Source organism: Pyxicephalus adspersus, chromosome 3 (assembly GCF_032062135.1).
Source record: "Pyxicephalus adspersus chromosome 3, UCB_Pads_2.0, whole genome shotgun sequence".
NCBI lineage: Eukaryota > Metazoa > Chordata > Amphibia > Anura > Pyxicephalidae > Pyxicephalus > Pyxicephalus adspersus.
Window position 1 is genome coordinate 17,316,911 of NC_092860.1, and position 24,462 is coordinate 17,341,372.

The window sequence follows — 24,462 nt, forward strand, 5'->3', positions numbered from 1 at the left end:
TAAAGTAAATTTATAATCCAATACTTTTTTAGTTTGGAGTATGAAAGATTTAGGACCTCAAGTCAAGTTTTTATTATATTCTGTTTATTGTGTTCTGTTCTGATAGCCTCCGTTCCACTCATGTTCTATGCGCTCTTTAACTGTAACAATAATTTTGAGCAACAATTTTCCCAATAGAGTCACAGCAGAACAAAATTGCCATTTCTTATAATTAAAAAGTTAAATTCCTATCTCTTTTCCACCCACAACGGCCTAATTAACCAAAGGTCTACAAAACTGGAGAAGATAGACTGGAAGAACCTGGGTGACCCAGCAAACCTAAAAGGCATTTGAAAACTTTTGCCAACTAATAGCAAATGGTTTTTATGAAATCCATTCCAGGTTTGCTGGATCACCCAGGGTCTCAATCAGTTTATCTTTTCCAGTCTTTGTGATCTTTGATAAATCAGGTCCACTCAGTTTGCTAACAAAAGGTGCTTCATGTATGTGATATATTATTAAACATCCTCTACATTGACAACAAGCAACCGGCCCTTTGCACCACAAAATAACAAAGCCTTTACTAAGAAATATGAAACAGTCACCTTAAAGAGGATCAACTGAAGTCATATTGACATTAAGAAGCAGAATTAATGGCCAACGCTAAAAAGATAATACACCCCCCGCCAATAAGGCTAAATGGAGAATGATTAAGGACAGGTGCGTATGACAGGTGCGTAAAAAGAATAGGAAGGGGGTGGCTGGAAGCTTTATTAAAAAAAATTAAACAGATATCTTTGAAAAAAGTCTGTTTGCCCCAACCATCGGAATTGTCTTGCAAGCTTTTTTTGCTAGAGAAACTTCACTGTAGCCACCAACACGCTGGTTAGGAAATCCCTTGGGTGTCTCCAGTTGATCCCTGACAATATGGATATGCAGAGGGTGGTAACCCATAGCAATTTTCAGATTTTGGCTTCCTGAAGTTAGACACCCCATAGATTCTGGTTGCTATGAATTATTATGCTTTGCACATCATTTTGTCTTAAAGCTTTAAAAGGGCATTCATCACCCAGCTTTTATTTGCATCAAATTGGCATCCTTATATGTTTAAGTCAATGGGAAAGTTTGACGGATGATGAGATCCACCTGTAAGGGAATTTAGATAAAATTCAAAGCATCTAACATGCAATGGGAATAAACCCCAAACTCCGAAATAGCTTTACCAGTAACTTTGTATCAAAAACAGCATCTATGAGAGCATAGCCCCAACCACAGCACAGGAAACACTGCAGCCTTGGATGAAAGGTGAATTGGGATGAATATAATGAAGAAAAGGCTGTAAGGTACAGTATAGTAATTCAGAGGCCAGTCACACCAGAGGCATTGGGCTGCAATGGGCAAAGTCCCAACGCAAGATCGGGTCAAGTTGTCTGATGTTCTATGGCTTAAGTTCTGAAAAAAGGAGGATGTTGCATATTCTGACATGCTATATAGTCCATCGTAAAATGCTCCAGTGTATAGAAAGTGGATGGAAAGACTGCTCACCTACCAGCCCCCTGCTGTCCTTAAAGCAGACCTATTACATTTTTGTTTACAATATATGAAAGGGTGGCAAACCCTTTTATATATTGAATTTTTTTTTTTGAAATTTTAAAAGGAGGATCCCTCCTCTTCCTGTCTTTACCGCTGTGACAGTAAGTCTAAATGGCAAACCCGCAGCCACCTCCTTTATTCCAGGAGGCTGCAGGCTGCTCCTTCCGCACGTGCTTGAGATTGAGCATGTGGAGAGGGGGCTTTTTCTGGAATATGAAGATAAGTGCCAATCTCACGCACGTGCACTGCGAGATCGGGTGACTTTAGAAGAAGATGGTGGCACCCACTGTCTGGTCCCCACTAAGAAGAGGAAGGAAGACAGGACGCCGCAGGACTGACTGGACTAGGATCACGAAGGGATCTCTGACTTTTCACCTATAAAGCTAAGTGTCATTAAAGATAACAGTGACATTTTATCAAATGTTTCACTTTAAAATGAAACAAAGAACAAGTTTGCAATAAAAAAATAATTACTCAACTTTATCCAGGTTGTGGGAAATGCAGGTGACTTCACCTCTGCACCTTGGCCACTCAAAATTCTGCAAAACCTCGAAAGGAAGTCCTGTAAAAACAGGACTTTTGAGGCATTCAATATCTACATATTTAAAGTAAATAGTTGCTACAATATATAACAATTAGAATTTATTTGGTTTAAAAACAATTGTATCAAAAAATATACAACATGCAATAATCTTAGTGCTTGGTTCTACGTGTTTCACAGATTTGAATTTGCTTCTTCAGGAACCACTCTGAGATCATTTACTCCATTTTTGATTACATGGGCAGATTTACCTCTTCTATAAGATGGGATCATGGGATCAACCAGCTTGGGAGAACAGTAGAGCAACACGGCAAGCGAGGAAGAGCATCTCCCACTTTTCTTTGCAGTTAGCTAAACTTTCTATTTGTATTTTAATCAGGGAAGATATTCACATCCTCTTCAGTTCCAAATCTCTAAATTCCCTTTTGCTCTGCAGACACTAATAATTACTGCCAGATGCAATCCAGACCTGCCTCAACAACCCATATGCATTGTAACTCGCTGCCAATGGAGTGTGTAATTATTTATTGCAATCTTACCTTTTTTTAAAGTTGGTCAGGGGCAGCAGGGAAGCGGTCTGCTAAAAAAATAAAATGAAAAATTAACAATATTACTTACAAATGCACTGCAGTGCTTTCACAATGTCAAGTAGAGAGACGAGAGAGGCTTATTGTCGCAAGAATACCCAGAAAGCAGTGGTAGCTTCACCCCTCATCACCAAAACCTGGAAAGAAACAACTATTTACTTTTTTTATTTATTGCAGCTTTTCTTTTAAACAGTTACATGGGTGCTGCAAAGGAGCAGACCATTAATCTGCATGGAAGGCATACTTTTAAATATAAAATAGAAATAGACAGTGATGCATTGCAGCACATTCAAAACACATTATAAATTATTATTAATATTAATAATAATAAACAGGATTTTTTATAGCTCCAACAAATTACACAGCGCTGTAAATAGGGGTTACAAATGACAGACAGATACAGACCCTGCCCTGGGGAGAGGACCCTGCCAGAAGAGCTTACAATCTAAGAGAAAAGGAAAGTAGCACATTAAAGCAGACCTATAATCACATTATTTATTATTATGTAATATGGTGGCTGTCACTTTTAAAGAATGAAAAAAATGTTTTTACTTTTTCTCCTTTTCTATCTTTACCTCTGTGGTCATAGACTGAAGGGGAAATCTGTAGCCTCCTGGGATACAAACATCCCATATCCCTCAGGAGGATGCGGCTTGCTTCTTCTGCACATGCCTACAATCGCTCATGCTTCATCAGGGGGTTTCCTCTAGTAAAAAAAAAAACAAGCGTTGGATGCCATGCATGCACGGTGATATCAGCACAGTGTGTTTTACATTTGTAAGAAGACACATCACCCGATCCTGTGCCTGCGCAGTTCAAGATCTGGAGACAGCCGGGCAATCACCGCAGCAATCAAGACTTAATGGCAGCGCAGAGCCCCCGGGATACCTATGTGTACCTATACCTATTCTAGGGTATGCGCTGAAGGGGCATTTTTCCTCCTAGGAGATCGGCTCTCTTTTTTTTCCCCCTTCACAGTGGCTACGTCACCTATTCTCGCACAAGGGTAGTGTGAGATCGGATGACAAAGAAAGAAGACAGAAGACAAGCTTGAAGATGGTGGCCCCGGAATTTTAGGACAATGCAGGACCAGAATGTGGAAGGACCAGCGCAATTGACGGACCTGCAGGATTAAAGGTGTAATTTTTTTCTTTTAAGTTTACTTCCACTTTAAATTAACTTAAGAGTGAGTAAATTATATTTACCTTACCTTTAGGTTTGTGGATCCCTCAATCCCGCTGGTGATGTCCTTCATTGGGTCCTGCGCAGAGGAAGCATCTTACTCCATTCTCTGGCTATGTCACGCGATCTTGCACTGTGCACGTTGCCTGCTGTAAAGAGGAAAAAAAAGAACACCGATCTCACTGCATGCCGGCACAAAAAGCTCCTTCTGCGCATGCGCGATCATGTGATACGCATTTCATACATCCCAGGAGGCTTCTGGCTGCTCCTTCTACACATACCATTTCCCTCTGAGCGCCCTATCGCCGTGGCAGACAGAAGGGGAGGGGCTTCACCCATTTTTTTAAAAAAAGGGTGATAAAGGAAAAAAAGGTAATTTTCACCTTACATAAAAACATTGTCTATCCTTTTATGTAAAGTGATAGGTCTGCTTTATAGGTGTCTATTTAAAAAACAGTGAATCTGACATTCACAGCAATATTCCCTGGTGGAGAATCAGTGCCATTGAAACACATGGACCTGGAAGATTCTCTATGGAATATGTTTTCCTGGGTATTACCTTTATTAAACAGGATTTATATAGTGCCAATATATTACACAGTGCTGTACATTAAATAGGGGTTACAAATGACAGATACAGTGACACAGGAGGAGAGGATCCTGCCCTGAAGAGCTTACAATCTAAGAGATAAGGGTATCTTTAATAATAAATAAGAATTTATTTTCCTTAAAAAACTAGAAAACAAGACTGAATACCGGATATTCTGCTCCTCTGTTGCCATGTGAACCCAGACAGTGCCTATCTATCTTCATTACACCCCCTCACACTACACCCATACTGTGCCAGGCTATGCCATGCATTGCCAGCTGCTTTTACCTCATCTCCCCTCAGCTCTCTCCTATCACATACACAGATACAGAGATGAGGCGGAACTCTGCGATACTCAGCACTGTTTACGGGGGAAGAATTACTGCGGACACAGGAAGCGGCGCTGCAGCTGCAGACTGGTGAGTGTTGTGTATTAGTAACATGTGGGTCAGGGGAATGGTGGCCACAAACCTACAGAATGGGGTATAGGCAGCTGTATTATATATACAGGGAAGAGACATATACAGAGAGATCCTTCTCCAGACCTGTGTAGGGTTTACACTGCCATGCAATGCTTCTGTGCACTATAGCTTCTTAACAGATTTTTGTGTTTTGTTTTTTAAAGTTTATTAATAAATTTGTTAAATGTATTAAATATCGGTGAGTTATGCCTAAGAATTATAGCCTACAATGAGAAATACATTTCTGTACAAAAAACTGTACCGCTTTTGCATGGAAATTTGGAGGGAATTAGACCGCTAGGGAGGTTAAGACTGCACTGATGTCACGCTGCGCCTCCCTTGTTTTTCCGTAACATGACTTTTGCCTAGGCTTCCTTTCCTTAATCCTCTCCCAGTAATCAGAGGGTGAGATTGTAACATTGTAGCAAGTCACAAGAGGAGGTTGCCCCAAGAGCTGATTTGTGCCAGACTTTGGTAACACAGAAAAGCTGTAGTGGCATTAAAATTAACTTAGTTGTGTCATCTCTGAGCCAACATCTCAGCCCAGGAAGTAGATTTTGACCCTTGTTGATGCCTGAACAAGGTCCTTTTTTTTATTATTTTTTTTTTGTTTATTAAAGACCAAAGCACTTATATTGTAAGGGGTGAGGTATGAGTGGTGATAAATGCCTGAAAATTTTACACTAATATTATTTTGTTTTTTTTATGGCTTCCAAGCATTTGAGTGGCATGATCATATATATAGTATTTGTAGTATGAATAGTAATTCACTCCATTATTTTTATTTTAAAGAAATGGCAGGCTCATCTGCAGAAATGGATCCCGATATAGCCCGAAGGTTGTTTTTCGAAGGTGCTACACTTGTGATTTTGGGTGTTCCAGAAGGTTCAGAATTTGGTATAGACCTAAACAGCTGGGAAGTTGGTCCTCGTTTCCGAGGGGTGAAGATGGTGCCCCCAGGACTTCACTTTATTCACTACAGTGTGAAGAGGCAAGGTGGAGCTCCTGGGGAAACTGGGCCACGTTCTGGCATTTTCTTTTTCCTGGAGCAGAGGGACATCCACCTTCTACAGTGGGATGCTCAGGGAGAAGAGATGGTCCCTTCCCCTCAAGAGGAGGCTGACAATCTACGGGAACAGCTTCCTTCTATGGATCCATTCCTAGGGCCGTACCCTTATGAAAGCATGCGTCAGTGGGTATCTTTAACCAGCCACATTACTAAAGAGGCCATGTTAAAATTGCAACCTGCCTGTGGGACAATGTGCTCCTTCCCAGAGGTCCTTCCTACTGAAAAGATGACCCACACAGAGGATCGGGCTAAGCACAACTTGCCCAGGTAAATATGGAAACAATGGAGGAGGGTATGCAGGCTGGTCTAGCTGGGTCTGATGTTTGTTTTTTTATGCTCACTTAATCAGCTTTTATTCCATTTCAATCTGATCTAATGCTGGATGAAGATTTATTTATTATAATCCAGTATATAATCCAGTATATAACCTCTATGGTCCTACATTGTACTATACTGGCTTTATTTCTCTGTGTCTAAAATAAAGCTATTTGTGGTGCCTTACTATTTTCTTGACAATATGATGATAAAAGGGTGTTTATTGTAAAATTTACTTGTATAACCTATCTTTTCTTACCTACACCCCAATCCACCTCTGCCCTAGTTTTTTTCTGAGAAGAAACTTAGGTAGAGCTAAGCATCTCTTCCTTTTTTATTAATAATAATAAACAGGATTTATATAGTGCCAACATATTACGCAGCGCTGTACATTAAATAGAGGATACAAATGACAGACAGAGACGCAGGAGGAGGAGAGAACCCTGCCCAGAAGAGCTTACAATCTAGGAGGTGGGGAAAGTAACACACATAGGAGGGAGATATGTAGTGGTGGGAAATGGGGTTTCAAAAGACAGAAGAACAGCTCTGAGGCTGGAAATTTGTTTTCAGAACAATGGGCACTATATAGTGGGTGGAAGGGAATATTTGCATGAGCTTGATTTGCAAAATTACTACAATAATTTCTGGGCTCTTATACTAAAAGGAGGAGGGAGTTAGCAAGCACAAGTAAGAGATGGTACTGTATAATGCTTGCTGCATATGCTGAGGCATGTATGACTAAACCTATTCAGAATATACAGTGTTCTCCCCAGCCTCTTATAGCCAGGTGTACTACCCGACACTTTTTATTAACCACCCAGCTGTTTTTAGGTTGTTACTAAAATGTTGGGTCACACTACAGGGGCTGCCAACCACCTATATCTCTTGGCTTAAAAAATTCTGCAGAGAATACTAGTACAAGATTGCTTTAGGATAATAAATCAATATTGCCAACTTTGTATGAGAAACATCAATAGGATGCCAGTTCTCTGATATATAAACCAGCTACTCATTAAAGGGCAATAAGGACATTATTTATATCTTGTACGAAAGGAAAACTTGTCAAAAGAGGAATACTTAGACTTAGTTTCCAAAATTTCACTTCAGCCATGAAAGCTTCAATACGTCTTAGTGAAGACTTCCTTTAGACCTTCTCTGTCATTATTTACTGCAATAAATTAATCAGCTGTTTTATGGTTTGTTAATGGTTCAACAGAATTTTTCACTTGCCATATATAGGGTCACTGGATGTGATCATTGATGATATATTTGCTTCATTTTCAGATATGACACGGTATGTCAGAATTATAAGGAAGGCATGTCAAGGCTTCCACACATGAAACAAAAAGAAGGAACAGAGATCCGCTTTAGTATAATTCCAGACAAAATGTACCCAAAAAATGCCACTCCTTCTGAAATCACACAGCACAGTATGGACCTGTCCTATGCCTTGGGGCAGCTGATAGATGAATTCTACCCAGAAAAGCCTTTGGATATACTAGGTCAGTGAAATTGTTTTGTTTGTAGTTTGTTCTTTATACCAATCTCTTCAAAATGATTGTCCTTATGTGTCTTCTGTTCACATTCTGCATGTTGGCTGTATCGTTGGTGGCAAATTTGTTATATTCCAGGACCTTCCAAGCAGCCTCCAGCTCAAAGAGTTGTATTTGACATGATTCACATCTGTTAAACCTGCAGTTGAAAGGAAAAAAGAAAGAGCAGAATTGGTTTTTGGGCAAATTCTGTATTGATAAATACTGAGAATATTATACATCAAACATAAAGAAATACAATACCATTGAGAATACATAAGATATGAGTCTTGGCTCCAGAACAAACTTTGTGGGGCTTACTTGGGACTAAGTACTATACATGATAATTCTTAATAGTATAGGTTTTATATAGTCCATATAACCATAAGGGATATCATACTGGACAGCACTTGTAGAGAAATAGAGTCTTAGATCCTGACGCGTTTCACCCTACTCCGCTTCTTCAGGGGATGTTGAGGTCTAAAAGGTAAAAGTATCAAGATTACTTAAGACTATTTGGGGAGAGCTTTAAATTCTGACCACTGGGAGATATTAGTATTAGTTTACTTGGAGGTAAATACCAGTACTTTGTTGGTCATGCCATTTAGATTCTTGCTTAAGGAAGAAAGGCATTCAGAGTTTCAGCATCATTGCAGTTGATCTAAAGACAGGTCTATCTGATGTGACATCTATTGTTTTTAGGGATAATCTCCTATGTTCCTGGCACAGTTCAAACACTGTTATTTGAAACACAGTGCCAAAGCTTTTCATTGAAAGCAATTGGGCAGTCTCCAAAAATGCATCAGCTGTGCTTTGATTTGCTTCAACTCCAACACAGCATGCTGCATTGACATTAAACCAAACCATCCTGGCATATCCATAGAGAATACACTGATCGCCTTACATTAACATGTTTCAAGGCATGCTGCTTTTTCAGCTCTGAAGCCTGTGGAGACTTGCCCTTGGAGAAAAATCATTCATTTCTGTTCCCCAAAAGCAATAATATATATATATATCTTCAGGATCAACATTCTACGATGTTATCTTATATATAAATTGGCAGGTTTTTTTTTAATGTTTATGAGCTTTGATAAATTTAAAGATACAGGGAAATGTGGAATGCCTGCCTACATGACCCCAACTGCTGATTTTCATGGATTTTCCTGCTTGGAGACTCTACTGATCTGTTGTTTTAACACTGCTACTTATTTTCTTTGGTGCAGTGAAATCTGATTAAAAAAAATCCAGTGCTTTGAAATGTTTTGACTAATCTCCTTTAGTGTGGGGAAAGTCAAGCAACAATTCAAGAGCTTCAAAACTACCGAACAGTGCTGCTTTTGCAGCCTAGCTGTGGGGTGCGATGTTGAGTTGCTGCTAGAAATGATTATTTGTGATTCTTTTGGAGGGAATGGAAAGGAGGGGGATGAGCTGGAGGCATCCTACTGCACGCTTCCCATAGTAAACAATAGTGGTCAATCATTAGGCAATCAGATTGCTGTGGGAACTTGTGGGACTACTGTGTGAATCCTGGATTTATATCTGAAACAATAACAAACTATCATCTCTGGTGAGAAAAATCTAATTTATGTACAAGATTTACCTCTCCAAAGGTGGAAAACCTTTCACTAAGTCCATTAGTAACACAATGCAAGTACAGTGATGACTATTAAACACTCTTATTTGTACTCAGACATCAGAGTCATGAAATATACAGTATGTTATAAATAATAAAATGTAATTTTAAATGCAATCCCCCGTACAGCAGCACTTATACCAAGAGAGGGAGGAAAAACACTAAGATTAAATCTAGTGTGGCGTATGCAAATATCTGGACAAGGAGAGAGCAAAGAGATTACCTTATCATTCTGCCATCTCTCTTTCACTGATTAGTCAGCGGGCAGGGGGTAAAGAGAGGACATCACTGTCTCCTTTAACTTTTAGGGATTTCATTTGTGTAAGTATCAGACTGGATGGACAGAAATACAAAACCTTTAGCAGGAGCACCTATATATGTATTTTGCCTAATTGGCCATTTCCCTGGAGCCCAGCATTATATAAATTAATGAGTTTTCTGTGCTGTATTTTTTTTTTTTTAGCTGAGCTGCAGTTTGCCTTTGTGTGTTTCCTCCTGGGGAATGTATATGAAGGGTTCGAGCAGTGGAAGAAATTGCTGAATCTCCTTTGTCGAGCAGAGACCTACTCCCTACAGCACTCAGATCTGTACAGTGAGCTCATCTCTGTCTTGTACTATCAGCTGGCCCAGGTGCCCAAAGACTTCTTCATTGACATTGTGTCCCAAAACAACTTCTTGACCAGCACTCTGCAGGTAAATGTGCTCTTTGTTATTGTACAGGGAGGCTGCCATTGGTGACCACCTTTGGAAAATGCCATGTTCCTAGCTGACTCGGATGAAGCTTGTATACATGAAATTGAGCTTTAATGAGACACAGTCACTTTGCAAATACCCCATCCTCCTATCACTTATACTCTCAGTATTGTTCTCCAATGTCTTGCCAAGATAGAAAATAGATTGCAATTTTAATTTTCTTTGGTGAAATGTTGCTGGCAGTCCAGCCCCCAACATCTGGGAAGTTGGTCTTTATTCCTCTATTATTATTATTATTTTTCCATAGTGCCAACATGTTACGTAGCGCTGTACATTATACAGGGGTTGCAAATTAAAGACAGATACAGACAGTGACACAGGAGAAGGAGTGAACCCTGCCCTGAACAGCCTACAGTCTAGTAGGTGGGGAGAGTAACACACAATAGTAGGGGAAATAAGTAGTGGGGGAAGAAGTGAGGGTTTTAAAAGACAGAAGAAGATGGGTAGGTGAGTTTAAAAAAAAAAAAAGTTTTAGGCACTCTTTTAAATGAGCAGAAAGTAGGAGCAAGTTGAATAGGACGAGGAAGACCATTCCAGAGCCGTACTTGTGATGAGGTTATGAGTGAGGAATTCAATTTCTCCTCTATAGTGTAAAGTGACGAAGCCGCTGTGGAAACTTGACCATGTTCTGACATTTTCTTCTTTGCCTTTGTAAAAGCCCCATGCCCTGATCAGATATATATTTCTCTTATTACACTCCAGTATTAGCATAGATCTAGAACTATCTAACACCCAAAATCCTATCTTTCTGCTCAGTAATGCAGTCCAAAATGGACTACCTATCATCAAAGGTTTTATGACAAAGTGCTGGGGCTTTTGAATATGTAAATAAAGGAAACCTGTATCAGAATTTTCTCCAGGAAAGTAAAAAAAATGAATCCCCTATTAATATGCTTTATTTATTCATACATCCTGGCAAAAAGGTAATAAAGTTTTATGGTTGTGTACTGGTCCAATACATGCTCATTGTAGAGGAAGGGATAGGTGAGTTTCAAGCATTTAACAAGCCAGGGCAACAGCTCTGCAAGAGAACAATCGAAAAACAGAAGACAGAAGAGGTTAGTATCCGTGTCTTCAGGATAATTGTAATTTCCCGGTAACTAGCATTATTAAAAGAGTTGAGAAATTACAGCCTGCATGTTTTTTCTTTAATTGTCACAACATTTTTCTTTAATTGAACTGCCATACATAAAGCAGAACTGTAGATTGAGTTTCTCTTACCTGTACTTTGCACTTCTTTTTTCAGGTTCTTTTCTCGTTCCTATGTTCTCAGTCCACAAATAAAGACCTGAAGAAGAAAGCCACCCGATTCCAGGCCCATCTGACCAAGAAATTTCAATGGGACTTTGAAGAGGAAACTGTGGACTGCTCTCCAGTTGTTGTCCAGCTTCCTGAAGGTTGGGAGAGTGAGAAAATAGACCAAAATGCTATCCCAGAGGGGAACAGTGAGACTGTCCTCCCTTCATAGACTGTAATACACCAAAAAAGACTTGATATAACTGAATGCACAAATTCTCTGCAGTAAAGCAATGTATGGTTGTTTTGATATGAAGTGTAAATATATAAGTGAAGAGGCATCATGCACAGAGATTGGTCAGGTTATGAGAGAACTAAAGGAACTTGCTCTATATGAGCTTCTTTCTGGGGCTGCAAAATCTGGTTCAAGGGTTTTAGTCAGTTCAGTAATCCTTTATATTGGGTAGCACCATTTTTAGGGTTGTTGGACGATGCCATCGTTTTTTTTGTTTTTTTTTTGTTTCAATAGATTTTTATTGATTTTACAAGACAAATATAACAACATACAAATATTAAGGGGTACATACAAAGCATTACACTACACAATACATCCAACCATAGATCAACCCATATAAAAAAATATCCATAAAATGAACTTTATATATTAATGCTTAATGTCTGACCTCAATGCGCCCTAAGGGCGTAAAAAATAACACATGCCTCCGGTATGAGTGTCTAACAGTAGAAAATCAAAACAGGATCATGGGTAGACAGATCTAGGGGTATGATAATGTGAAGACCTATAGTTGGAACCATAAACCAAAAATAAACAAACCTAAACAAGTAAACAACCAACAGATTAGCCCAATAGGATGTGTAAGGTAGGGGGGGTGATGGGACAGGGGCAAGTTACTCTTAATAGGGACCCTCAGCAAAGAATTCTCTTGAACCCGGTTTCTTTAGTGAATATAAAATTGAACATGGGGGGAGTCTTTAAACAAATCACATGCAGACCACTTCATTTAAATTTTTTCTGTTTGGTTGTTATCATCTGCAACCAGCATTTCCATATGGCGAATTCTCTCCAGATCTGCTACCCAGTCTTTAATGGACAGAACTGTGCTTTGTTTCCATAGCCTCGGGATCAAGGCCCTAGCAGCAGCTAGAAAGTGGCGAAGCACGCCTTTTTTTCTATAGTTTTAGGTGATCCCAGGACCATAGAAAAGAGAGCCACTTTAGGATTATTGCGGATAGAGGACCCAGTGCATTTGTTATACAACCGAATAATTATCTCCCAGAACTGCAATATAGTTGGGCAATCCCAACATATATGAAGCATGGAACCTCTTTGTGAGTGACAACGCCGACATATCTCAGACTGTTGGGGGGACATGCGATGCAAGTCCACTGGACAGCAATACCATCTCGAGAGTATCTTGAAGTTGGTCCCCTGGGCTTGGCATGTCATTGTGAGTTTATGGGTAAGAATAAGGCTTTCTCTCAATCCTCTGTAGTTATTGATCCACCTAAGTCTCTCTCACAAAATATGTGTACACAGGGAAAGCATATAGCATGGAGATAGCATGAGTAGGGCGTATGGTTGAGCTGAGCATTGACTCAAATGCTGTTAACCCTCTATGTAACAGAAACAGGTCACAAAAGATATCAATTGTTTATAGGAGAACCATGAAAGCAGCCTACCTATATTGGGCAAGTCAAGAGATGCCATGGGAGGTACTCGACCATTGAGTAAGATACTCTTAATGTGGCGGTTGTCTAAGACAGACCAGTATAAAAAATTAAATTGTACCCATGGCTGGCGGAAAAGCTGGGTTATCAAATAGTGGCGTCATAGGACCCGGCCTCATTGATAAATTACCTGATCTGATGGAGACATCCTAATTATGCATTAAGTCAGAGGTTAGATTAGGCAATGGGGAGGATGGGCGTAAAAAAGACCTGTCAATCCAAGGGAGGGACCTAGGGCTGATTGGAGAGAGATATTCCTCATTCTTTGCAATCTCTGTTATGAAACCAGTCTATTAGTCACACTAATACTGATGTCCGATAATAGGAGATAATGTCAGGGACCCCTACACCGCCTTTATTCTTAGGTTTAGCTAAGGTGCGGAATGCTTGCCGGGGGCGTTTCACTTTCCACAGGAAATGAAGAAATAACCTGTGTGGTTTACGTAAGTAGCTTACCGGTAAAAGTATAGGGACTGTTTGAAAAACATATAGTAGTTTAGGGAGTATGTCCATTTTGAGGGTGTTAAAACGTGCAAACCAATGTAATAATAGGGATTCATATTTCTAGGGCACAACTTTTGATGTCAACCTAATTCATCAATTCTGAATGGATTGACTATACTTGTTTTTGCAAGTTCTTTTTATATCTTGTGTCAAAACTATTTCATCTTGTTACCCATTGTTGAATGTTGGTATAAAGATCTGAAAATACTGCTGTCAAGCTGCATAGCCTTCATTTATCCTTTGCCTGACATACACAGGTGAATACACTTACCAGCATTCTTTAACATATATATAAAAACCCCAATTGCATTTCCTTAATGTGTTATTTTTAAATTGGTACATCTGCAGTATACATTAAAAAAACATCTGTTTTTTCTGCCATGAAATTACCTGTTTAGGCACTATAGAGCGACAACACTCCCAGTTGTGCTTCTACATTGTGACCTTGACACATGTGTTTCTATTAGAGATGCAGCTGATGTTTTAAAACACTTTATGCAGGTGCCACCATCTGAAATCCCCCCATGAGAAATACCATGCAGTCATCTCTGGAATGCATGTTGACAGTGCATGTCTACAAAGTGGCTGCAGGAAATCAGTTACTCTGAGAAGCAACCAAGGAAAAATAAAATGTAATTATACACCCTGTTTTAGCAAACTAAAAGCAGTTATAGTTTACATCCACATGAACATGTAGGTCAGTGCAAATGGAAAAAAATAATATATATATATATAAACAATATTTTTTCTACATATTGCATGTGCTCAATAATCACTGGTATGTGCATTCACCTACAGCTGTCTGGTGGAGGATACATAAAGGGAACGTGGTTTAGTATTAAAAGAACCTATGCTGGTGCTGAAACATCATTGAAGAACTGCTGCTGGAGGATTACAATTAATGCCTGCCTGGCTTTCTTTGACTTCAGTCCTGATTTATTCAGAAGAAAGCCAGGCAGCAACCATTTTCTGAAGCTCAGCCCTAAGTATCTTTAATTTTTTCAAACATTTATAACTGATCGTTATTCATTATAGATTAAAAATATTTTACATAAACCATAGTGAGTGTAAATATGAAATAATTTGCTCTGTTTACCTAAAAAGTTCAGCTTACCAAAAGTGTCCCACTAGGCGCTCAAATTCCTTGCCCGGCTCCAGGCCAGGAAGCGGGGCTTCTTACCAATTTAAAGTTTGAGAATGGGTTGAGATCATTTCACCAATACTGAAAAATGAAGCTCAAAGTAAACCTAAGGTTCGCTTGGACAGGACAAAGCAACAGAACCATTCTATGGGCTCACCACCACCAACAGCACACTGACCACTCTTTCTTCGCCACTGCTATTCTTGTAACAACGAGTAAAGAGAAAAAACTACTTTGGAGGTAATAGGTATATGAAATGGGCATTATTTCTGCCTTCATGACTACATTGGTGCCTAGTGATGGTAAGTCATAATGGTACTTGTGACTAGCCGCCCCTGATGTAAGTACACCCCTACATCTGGCACATCTATATGAGTAATACATAAATATTAAAACCAGGTCTTCCAGATTCTGTGTTAGTAATAATGCAGATTGAAAATGTCTTATTAAAACCGCAGATATTAGGGTTTGGTGTTCTTTATGGACATGTGTGGTATTATCATGACAAGATCAACAGAGTTCTCTAACGCTCTCATAAGGAAGGTTGAATATTATACAAGTGGCATTTATAGCAAATAACTGCTAATGTGTTAGTTGCTGGTCATCCCAGCAAATTCAGCCCAAAAGTTAACTAATTAATGCTAATAGAAGTCTCCTAGAACTTCAAAAATAACACTGCACGATAACTTATGCATTAGTTGTGAGTCAAAGTGCCTTCATCTACAATTAGAAAGAGATAGCATCCAATTCCATGGGAGGTGTGGCAGATAAAACAGAAAATGTATTACCGTGATTTTTGCATTTCTGAGAAGTTCCATGTCAGCATACGATGTGTTAATCCCTTCCCACTCTAAAGACCTAATTAAATAAATTTCAGGCGGTCTATACACCTAATGTTCCGTAACTAGCCCTCCTCAAAAAATAAGGGTGGCTATATATGCTGGCATGGAGCTTATTACGGTAAGTAACAAATTTTCCTTTTTCCTGAACGTTGTCAGCAGATCATAATTAAAGGTATATGGTAGGAATGAAGGCCAGCACCTTCCATACACCTGTAGCACCTCATTTATGGCTTCTGAAAGATACCGCACTGCAAAATAGTTACCAGTCTGGGTGATGTAAGTAGCCCCCACTGCATCAAAAGGATACCCCACTGGAATAATGGGTCTGGTTTTCTCAAAGACTGGAGAGGATAAACTATCATGAAAAACTTGGGTGATCCAGCAAATGTGGAATGTTTTTAAAAAAACAAAAAAACATTTGCTATTAGTTTGCAAATGTATAAGTACTGGACCAGAAAAAAAGGCTTGCTGGATCATCAATGTTCTCCCATGATAGTTTATCTTCTCCAGCCTTGGAGAACTTGGATAAAATCAGGCTCCATAGCAAATGGTTTTTATGAAAATCATTAAAGGTTTGCGGGATCACCCATGTTCTCCCATGATAGTCTTATCTTCTCCAGTCTTGGTGAGCTTTAATAATTCAGGCCCAATATGTAGATATCAGCACTACCATGAAAAGCAGATTAGGGAAGAGAGAAACTCAAGCAATGATGAGCACATTTGTAGAATAAATGTGCAATATATGCAAAAAGGTAGGTGTTTGTAAAAAGTAAAAGGAAAAACATATCCCTGTTTTGGTTACCAGATGGATATTGTCAGCATACACATTTCAAAATGTTTCCATTTTTTACTTTAATTTAGTGGAAATGTCTTAGTTTTAGATCAGGGAGTTTTACAAGTTATTGTTACTTTTTTGTCCTTTTTGTTTATTTTTACTTTTGAACCAAGGTGACGACACTCATTGTACTGTATCCTGGGGCAAGGCTACAGATATATATGATAAAATAATTTATTTTTAGGGTTTGCACATACTTTAGTGACAAGTACTGGAAGAAAAATACTCCCCTAGCCCCTCTCTTCACTCTCTCTCCAAAGACCTACTCCTGACTTCCTAATTTATATCCTCATCACATGCACGGCTCCAAGACTTTTCTAGAACTGCCCCAACTCCCTGGAATGGTCTTCCTTGTCCTATTTGGCTAGCTCCTACTTTCTGCTCATTTAAAAGGGCACTCAAAACCTGTTTTGTCAAACTTGCCTACCTGTCTTCTTCTGTCTTTTGAATCCCACCATTCCATATCCCCCTCCTATTGTGTGTTACTTCCCCCTAGATTGTAAGCTCTCTGGGCAGGGACCTCTCCTCCTATTTAATGTACAGCGCTGCGTAATATGTTGACACTATATAAATCCTATTTATTATTACTAATATTAATAATAATCATAATAATATTAAAATGGCATAGAGAACCATTTCCCAGATTGCATTTTTTAGTCACACAGGAGCTGTTGTCAGCAGACAGGGCCCTGACTCTCAAATGTTGCTGATGTCATTCTGAATCCAAATATCCAAATCCGAAGCAAACTTTATCTTATAAAAAATTAATCAAAATGTATGCTTATACAGTAGGCTATAACTTTCATAACCTTAAAGCCCAAACACAGAACCACAATTTGTAAAGTTGATATATAGTTTATAGCAAATACATAATCAAGTCCTTCTGCTATGCAATGACCTTCATTCTCTGTAACAATGTGCTATAACTGCTCCAAAATCTTTTAATCCTTTGCTCCTGGATTAGTCTGAAAAAATTGAGAGTGTTCTTAACAGATTCAGCAGAGGGCGCTGCTGTGCTGGAAAGTCAAAGACTCTCATGACTTGTATTACTGAGCTGAACCATATTTGCCCTATTTTAAAAAAATGGCATAGTGCAACAGTGCAAAAAAAGCAGTTGTCAATTTGAATTTATCAGTTGCCAATTAGGCTTAAAGAGGAATTAAACTGAAAACAGCCAAAAAAAAAAAAATACACTTACCTTCGATCCCACAGGGCAGTCCAATCTATCCGGGGGGGGGTCCTACATTGGGTCTCGCGTCATCCCAGCATCCGTCCTGGGTGCTACCATATTCTTCCTTTCTTCCGGGTTCTTCATCCTACGTCACCTGACCCAGGCGCTAGATCGGGTGACGTAGGATAGAAAAAAAACTTGCAGATCTCACTGCGCCTTTGCACTCCCATTCATTCTTAATCGCCTAGGCAATCGAGAATTAGGCAGCGGTGCTGCACCGTTTTTTTTTTTAAAGAAAAGGGTGTTGCACTGAAAAAAAAAAACAGAATTTTTACTCTAAATAAAGGGTTGTTTACCCTTTTATGTAAAGTGAAATTTTTTTAGTTTTTGAGTTTAGGTGTAAGCAAATCCTAAATCAATAGATCCTAAATGACCATTGGTATTACCATTGAGATTCCAGCATTGCAAAAGTCATGCTCTTTTGAACGAGACCTGCTACAAAAGTACCCCTATTCCTCCCTGATGGCTGCCCTGCACCCATCCCATTTAGCCCTAAACTTTATGTGCAATTAGACGTGGAGTGACAGGTATTTATTATATCTTATGCCAGATTTTACTTCCAAAGGCTTTATATGCAAAAGGAAGTCCATAGTCATGTCACTAGCTGTCCCTCAGAGGAGCTCACAATCTAATATCCACACCTCAGTCATTAATACATTTGAAGTTCAATTTTCAGGTGTAGCTAAAAAAACACCTGCATGTTTTTGGGAGGAGCCAGAGTGCCCAGAGAAAACCTACACAAACACAGGGAGAACCTGCAGACTCCATTCGAACCGGGGACCTAGTGCGGCAAATGCCATAACACTTACCTCTGAGCCACCATGCTGCCCATTATGTTGTTGTGAGAGTAAAATTGCCACTCCACAACTCATTATGGGTATCAGACTGTCAGTATTGCACTGCCTGTGCTCACCAGGTACAACCAGAGTGCTGGTTAGAGAATGGAAAGAAGAATCTGGAGAGATGCCATTCACATGTGCTGGGGCCTCTTAAATTCAGAATAATGATTGTCCTAGATTTCAGTCTTCTGATCCATTTAGATAAATGTAATTAGAGGGACATCCAGAAGGGAGCAAAGTGTTACCTTTATGGGCCTGAGCTTCATTGTAGAGCTTTTGTGTCCCAGATAGAAAATAATGACAGTAGATGTATGCTAAGGTATGTCTGTGTATTCGCATGTAACACAGTGTGCGGTATATCCCAAATATCTATCTATCTATCTATCTATCTATCTATCTATCTATCTATCTATCTATCTATCTATCTATCTATCTATCTATCTATCTGTCTTTGTCTATTATTGTACCCTGAGGATACATTGCTCATATAAATTAAACTCTATTAAAATGACCACTTAAACCTATCTAATAAACACTAATTTACTTTTTAGTGCAGTTACATTTTTATGCTGCACTTAATGTGTGTTGCATTAACGCAGCCCATTAAAAATAAACATGCCACCAATGCACTCTGATGCTGTTCCATCACACATGACCCTTTATTTTTAATGCATTGCACCACCATGCATTTAAGCACACTGCAATGCAGTGGGGTGCAATTCATAATGAATGATAGTGTAATGCAGCAAAGGTTGTGGTGTGCATTAATACAATGCAGAAGTCTGAATCAGGTTTAAAGAGGGAGTAAACCCAGGGTATACTCACCTGTTCCTGTTCCATCACAGGCAGCCTCTTTTTTCCTATTCCACATTTCAATCTTCAATAAATTTAATTGGCTGAGCCAGGATGACATAACTCATGTGTAGACATGCAGGAGTTTTTTGTCCCTGCAGCTGCAGGGTAAGCGGGCATGTATACGGGTATACTGGCAACCAACACTGAGCTGCACACAGGTCAGACAGATAAGTGTACTCATTGCAGAAGGGACATCCCCTGTACCTTTCCCCAATAAAGGTTTGCATGATGCAAAATCTCTAACTTGGAACTTTCTAAATTGTCACCATGCATGTTACAATATGACCCTACAATCCTTACCACTATCTTTAGATTTAGCAAAATCTAATGGGAGTATCTACGGAAAACCAATCGCAGGTAGTCCCCCAGGTTAGATATGAGATAGGGACTGTAGGTTTGTTCTTAAGTTGAATTTGTATGTAAGTACAAACAGGTATATTATTTTAATAAATGCAATTAGGACAGATATTTGTCTTAACATAATATTAGGCAGCATGGTGTCACTTACTGTATAAAATCCTCACTGTGTGTTAATCACAAACAAAGCAAAAAAAAACTTCATGGAGCCTAGACATTCATTAACTTCTGGAGCAAGCTGTACTTTGAAATGAAAAAAGACACAACTGCAGAGTTTGTTATTAAAGAGTTACAAGATGTTACAGAAAAACTCATAGCTTAAGATCACCCACAATCTCAGCTGTGTTTAGCAAAAGATTTCTTCTGCAAGTTGTGCAAACCACCACCCACCCACAAGGGAAGCCCCGTTCGTATCTAGGAGTCGTCCAGATGTCTGATGTCCTTAACTCGAGGACTACATGTAATTCTTCTGTATCCCATCAGGTAGACCTTTGCACTAGAGAGTTGTTGGTACATCTAAATTTAGTGTGATTGGACCATCAATTTATGACATTACATTATTTTATGATTGCTTGGAAATCACTGAGATACACTGGTAATGTATTGGCACGTACACACAATGGGGGTGCTTGCTATCATTGGGTGTTATATGGGGATACATGCTGTAATAAAGTTCTGGTGTAATATGTCCACCCGGCTCCCTGGCTCGGTCTCATCTAATTTTAATATGTCAATCTGTCTAATCTAATTTTAAACAGGCTATCTGTCTTCAAGGCTTAACCAACAAGCATTATGTTTCTCCTGGGAGAGTTTGAAATTGGCAAGTGAAAATCCCTTTTAGAAGAAGCTGTATCTACAATGACACGCAGGATTCTGAATCTGCACTCCAGCCAGGACTCACTTATGGTATGACACATGTAAATGAATCCCAAAATATAAGCCTGCCAATCAGACAGGTCGGATAATGAAAGGGGGGTTAATGAAATCCAACTTAGTTTAGTATGGATTACAGTATATAGATAGATATATGTGTTTTACATAGTAGGGAATAAATCATTTTTTCCTGCTTGAGTTCCAATGGGAAGATTTTTTAATTTCTCGCCTGGAGACAAAACAGGAAGTAAGAGGAGATCATTCCAAACAATTCAGAGACATGGAGGTCTTTTATATATTAGTAATAGCTAGAACTATTCTATTACCTCAATACATGGGACTCCCATGTCCCCAAGATGTTGGTTTCTCTGGTATGAAACTCCGTTAACTATTCTGGGTTTATTGTGATATGCCAGCTTTTTAGTATACTTATATTGGAAGGGTACATAAATGGCCTTCTGTCCTAGATACATGCCCTATTTTTAATTTTCCTTCCATTGAGTACTCTTTTTATAGGATACCTAGTACATGACACTGCCAGCACTGAAATTTATGTCAGACTAGACAATCAAGATGGCCGGAGATCTAAACAAGAAATAGAAGAAGGAAGAAGATGGTGGTGCCTGCGATGGAATGGGGACAGGTGAGTGTAATAAGGGTTGAGTTTGGTGAAGAGATTACGATTAATTGATCATCTTTTTACAATGGCATCTGTCGAAGTGTGGAATATATTAGGCAGCAAGTGAACAGTCAGTTCTTGAATCTGATGTATTGGAAGTTGGAAAAATTGGCAGTCATTAGAATCTGAAGACTACTTTGATGATGGCCAAATTGTGATGGCTTGACAACTGGATCACAGGATCTCCAAAACAGCAAGTCTTGTGGGGTATTTCTAGTATGCAGAGGGTATTATCTACCAAAGTCCTCCAAGGAAGGACAACGGGTGAACCAGTCATGGGATCATGAGCACTCATGGTTAATTTATGTGAAGATTGAGGCCACCCCTTTTGGCCATGGAACAGCTACCAAAGCACACATTGCTGAAAAATATAATACTATCTATGAGAAAAAGATACCAGGAATACACAATGCATTGCATCTTTCTGTGTATGGAGCAAAGTGGCTGTAGACCAGTCCAAGTTTCCAGGTTTCCAGACTCCAACCACCGCCAAAAGCACCTGCAATGGTTATGTGATCATCAGAACTGGACCATGGAACAATGGAAGAAGGTGGCCTTGTCTTTTTTAGGAGTGTAACTGTAACTACTAAAAGTAATATCACATTCAATTACATTCGTTAGAATGAGTTCAGCAATGTCTTCTCTCCTTGGAAGGTCCACTTCAACTTAGACCTTGTGCATCTTCATTACAACCTCCTGCCATCCCCTGCATAATAAAAATGCAGCATTAAATCTAGTAATGGATCTGTTGGTTTGCACTGGGTTTATGACCAGGCCTAAGGAAAAAGCAGACGGATTACCTTATTTGTGTGTTACTACTACTTTGTAGTTCAGTTACATGCAGCAGAAGGTCCTGGACCAGGCTACCATAGTGTAATGTAGTCTACAGACAGCTCTGGAAGCAGTGTCTGGAGAACAAGAATTAGAAATCTTCCAATGTCCTAACCTTTAGCTTAAATACTGGGAAAGACATATCTAACATATATAATGTTCAAGGTAAGAGTAATAATTGTACAGGTAGTCCCCGGGTAACATACGAGATAGGGACTGTAGGTTTGTTCTGAAGTTGAATTTGTATGTAAGTTGGAACAGGTACATTATTTTAATAAATGCAATTAGGACAGATATTTGTCTCAACATATAATTAGGCAGTGTGGTGTCAGTTACTGTATAAAATCCTTACTGTGAGTTAATCACAAAAAAAAGGAAAACTTTATGAAGAGATTCATTACCTTCTGGAGCAAGTGATACCGGTATGTGCACTTCTGTGCTTTGACATGCAAAAAGAAACAACTGCAGAGTTTGTCATGGTCATTAAAGAGTTACATGTTGCAGAGGAGCTCAGTCCTTAAGATCACCCACAACTTCTGCTGTGTTTAGGAAAAGATTTCTTCCATGCAAACCGCCCCCTTGCTCCCCATCAAACCTCTGTCCTGCACACAAGGGAGCAGGGAAGCCCCATTCGTATCTAGGAGTCATCGGTATGTCCTTAATTTAGGGACTACCTCTATACCTCTGGTTTGTGTAAAGCTTTTCTTTATTTGCCTTTGATTTTCTGTGTCTTTGTCTTTGAAGTATTTTGGCACTAGAATGTCCAGGACAATCGGTCATCAATGGCAGCCCACATGTATCACTCATGACCTTCCTTTAACAAAATCAGTCCTATCTACCAAGACGTAAGAATATTGCTCTTTTCAATAGTATTTTAAGTCACATTTGCTTTGGTAGCGGTATGTTTTATGAATCATTCCAGTACGTAGTATTTGCCAGTTCCCTTTTTATAAACACAGGGAGCCGTCTCCAATAGTAAAAGCCACATCTAATCTGGATGATGGCAGAAAAAGGGACACGCTATTTTAAGTCTCTGTCTTAAAAATAGGAAGTGTCTATTGCACATAGGCCAAACAGACTCATACAATGAATGCACAGAGACATTCTTATGGACCTGCACAGTCACTTCCCTCCCCCGGCTGTCCAGCTGAGAGCTGCCTTGAGGATGATTAATGTCCTGGTCACCTCCCACTCCTCCTCCAAGCTTGCTTTCACATTCTTCCAGCCAAGATCATAACAAACCTTTCCTGTGACATCACTCCGAGCAGCTCTGTGACATCACACAGAGAAAATATCTGCCTTGATTTATGTACAACGTGCTCATTTGTGCCTACATGCCAGCAATTAATATTAAAAATGAAAATACCAATACATGCACAAAGCAAAGGGAATAATGCCGTACAGATAGTCAATAATGACAAATAGGGTCATTTCTTGGTATTATTCATTATATCTCGGGGCTGTGTGTGACAAGAAGGACAGTAATACTTATTTAGAAAAGAAGGGAAAAAACAGAGATGATATACAAAGTGCAGCTAATGAAAATCCAAATGCCGTCTGATTATAACGATGAAAGATGATCGCTGATTGGCTTGCGTGGGATATCGCCCTTGCAAACATCATAAGGGCCTATGCCAACGAGCTACTCAATGATTAAGATTGATGTGTCCATCTATGCAATGTCCTATTTGAAAGGAAATTAAATCCATTTTTTCTAATACAAGGGGAATACATCAACTTTAGGTAAACAGTTTTCAGGGTTTAATATTTAAAGAGGAACTAAACTGAAAACTGGCAAAAAAAAAACACTCACCTTCAATCCCATAGGGCAGTCCGATCAGTCCGGAGGTGTCTAGCATCAGGTCCCGTGTCGTCCCGACATCCGTCCCGGAGCCAGTGCTCTGGGTGCCGCCATCTTCTCCTCTTCTTTCTGATTCTTCATCCTACATCACTGGACCCAGGCGCGAGATCGGGGGATGTAGGATGAAAAAAAAATTTACCGATCTCACTGCGTATGCGTGAGAACGGCCAATGTTTCTGTTTGCGCAAAAAGGCTCCTCGGGCATGCGCAGAAGGAGCACCCAAGAGCCTCCCAGGATGCGTGATGTAGGTATCCCAGGAGGCTTTGCACTCCCATTCATTCTCATTCGCCTAGGCAGTCGAGAGGTATGGGGCAGTGTTGCACCCTCTTTTTTTTTTTTAAAAAAAAGGGAGTTGCACTTAAAAAAAAAAAAAAAAACTACGGAATTTTTACTT

The 24,462-nt window shown here is 39.4% G+C and overlaps 1 protein-coding gene across 1 annotated transcript; it reads left to right on the top strand.

Annotated features, from left to right (window-relative positions):
- Positions 1-4,842: 4,842 nt before the first annotated feature.
- Positions 4,843-13,940, top strand: AAR2 (AAR2 splicing factor). The gene is made up of 5 exons (XM_072403732.1): positions 4,843-4,890; positions 5,725-6,268; positions 7,601-7,818; positions 9,945-10,174; positions 11,481-13,940. The coding sequence occupies exons 2-5, from the start codon at positions 5,727-5,729 to the stop codon at positions 11,700-11,702; spliced, it is 1,212 nt and encodes a 403-aa protein (XP_072259833.1). The 5' UTR covers positions 4,843-4,890; positions 5,725-5,726; the 3' UTR covers positions 11,703-13,940.
- The last annotated feature ends 10,522 nt before the right edge of the window (positions 13,941-24,462 follow it).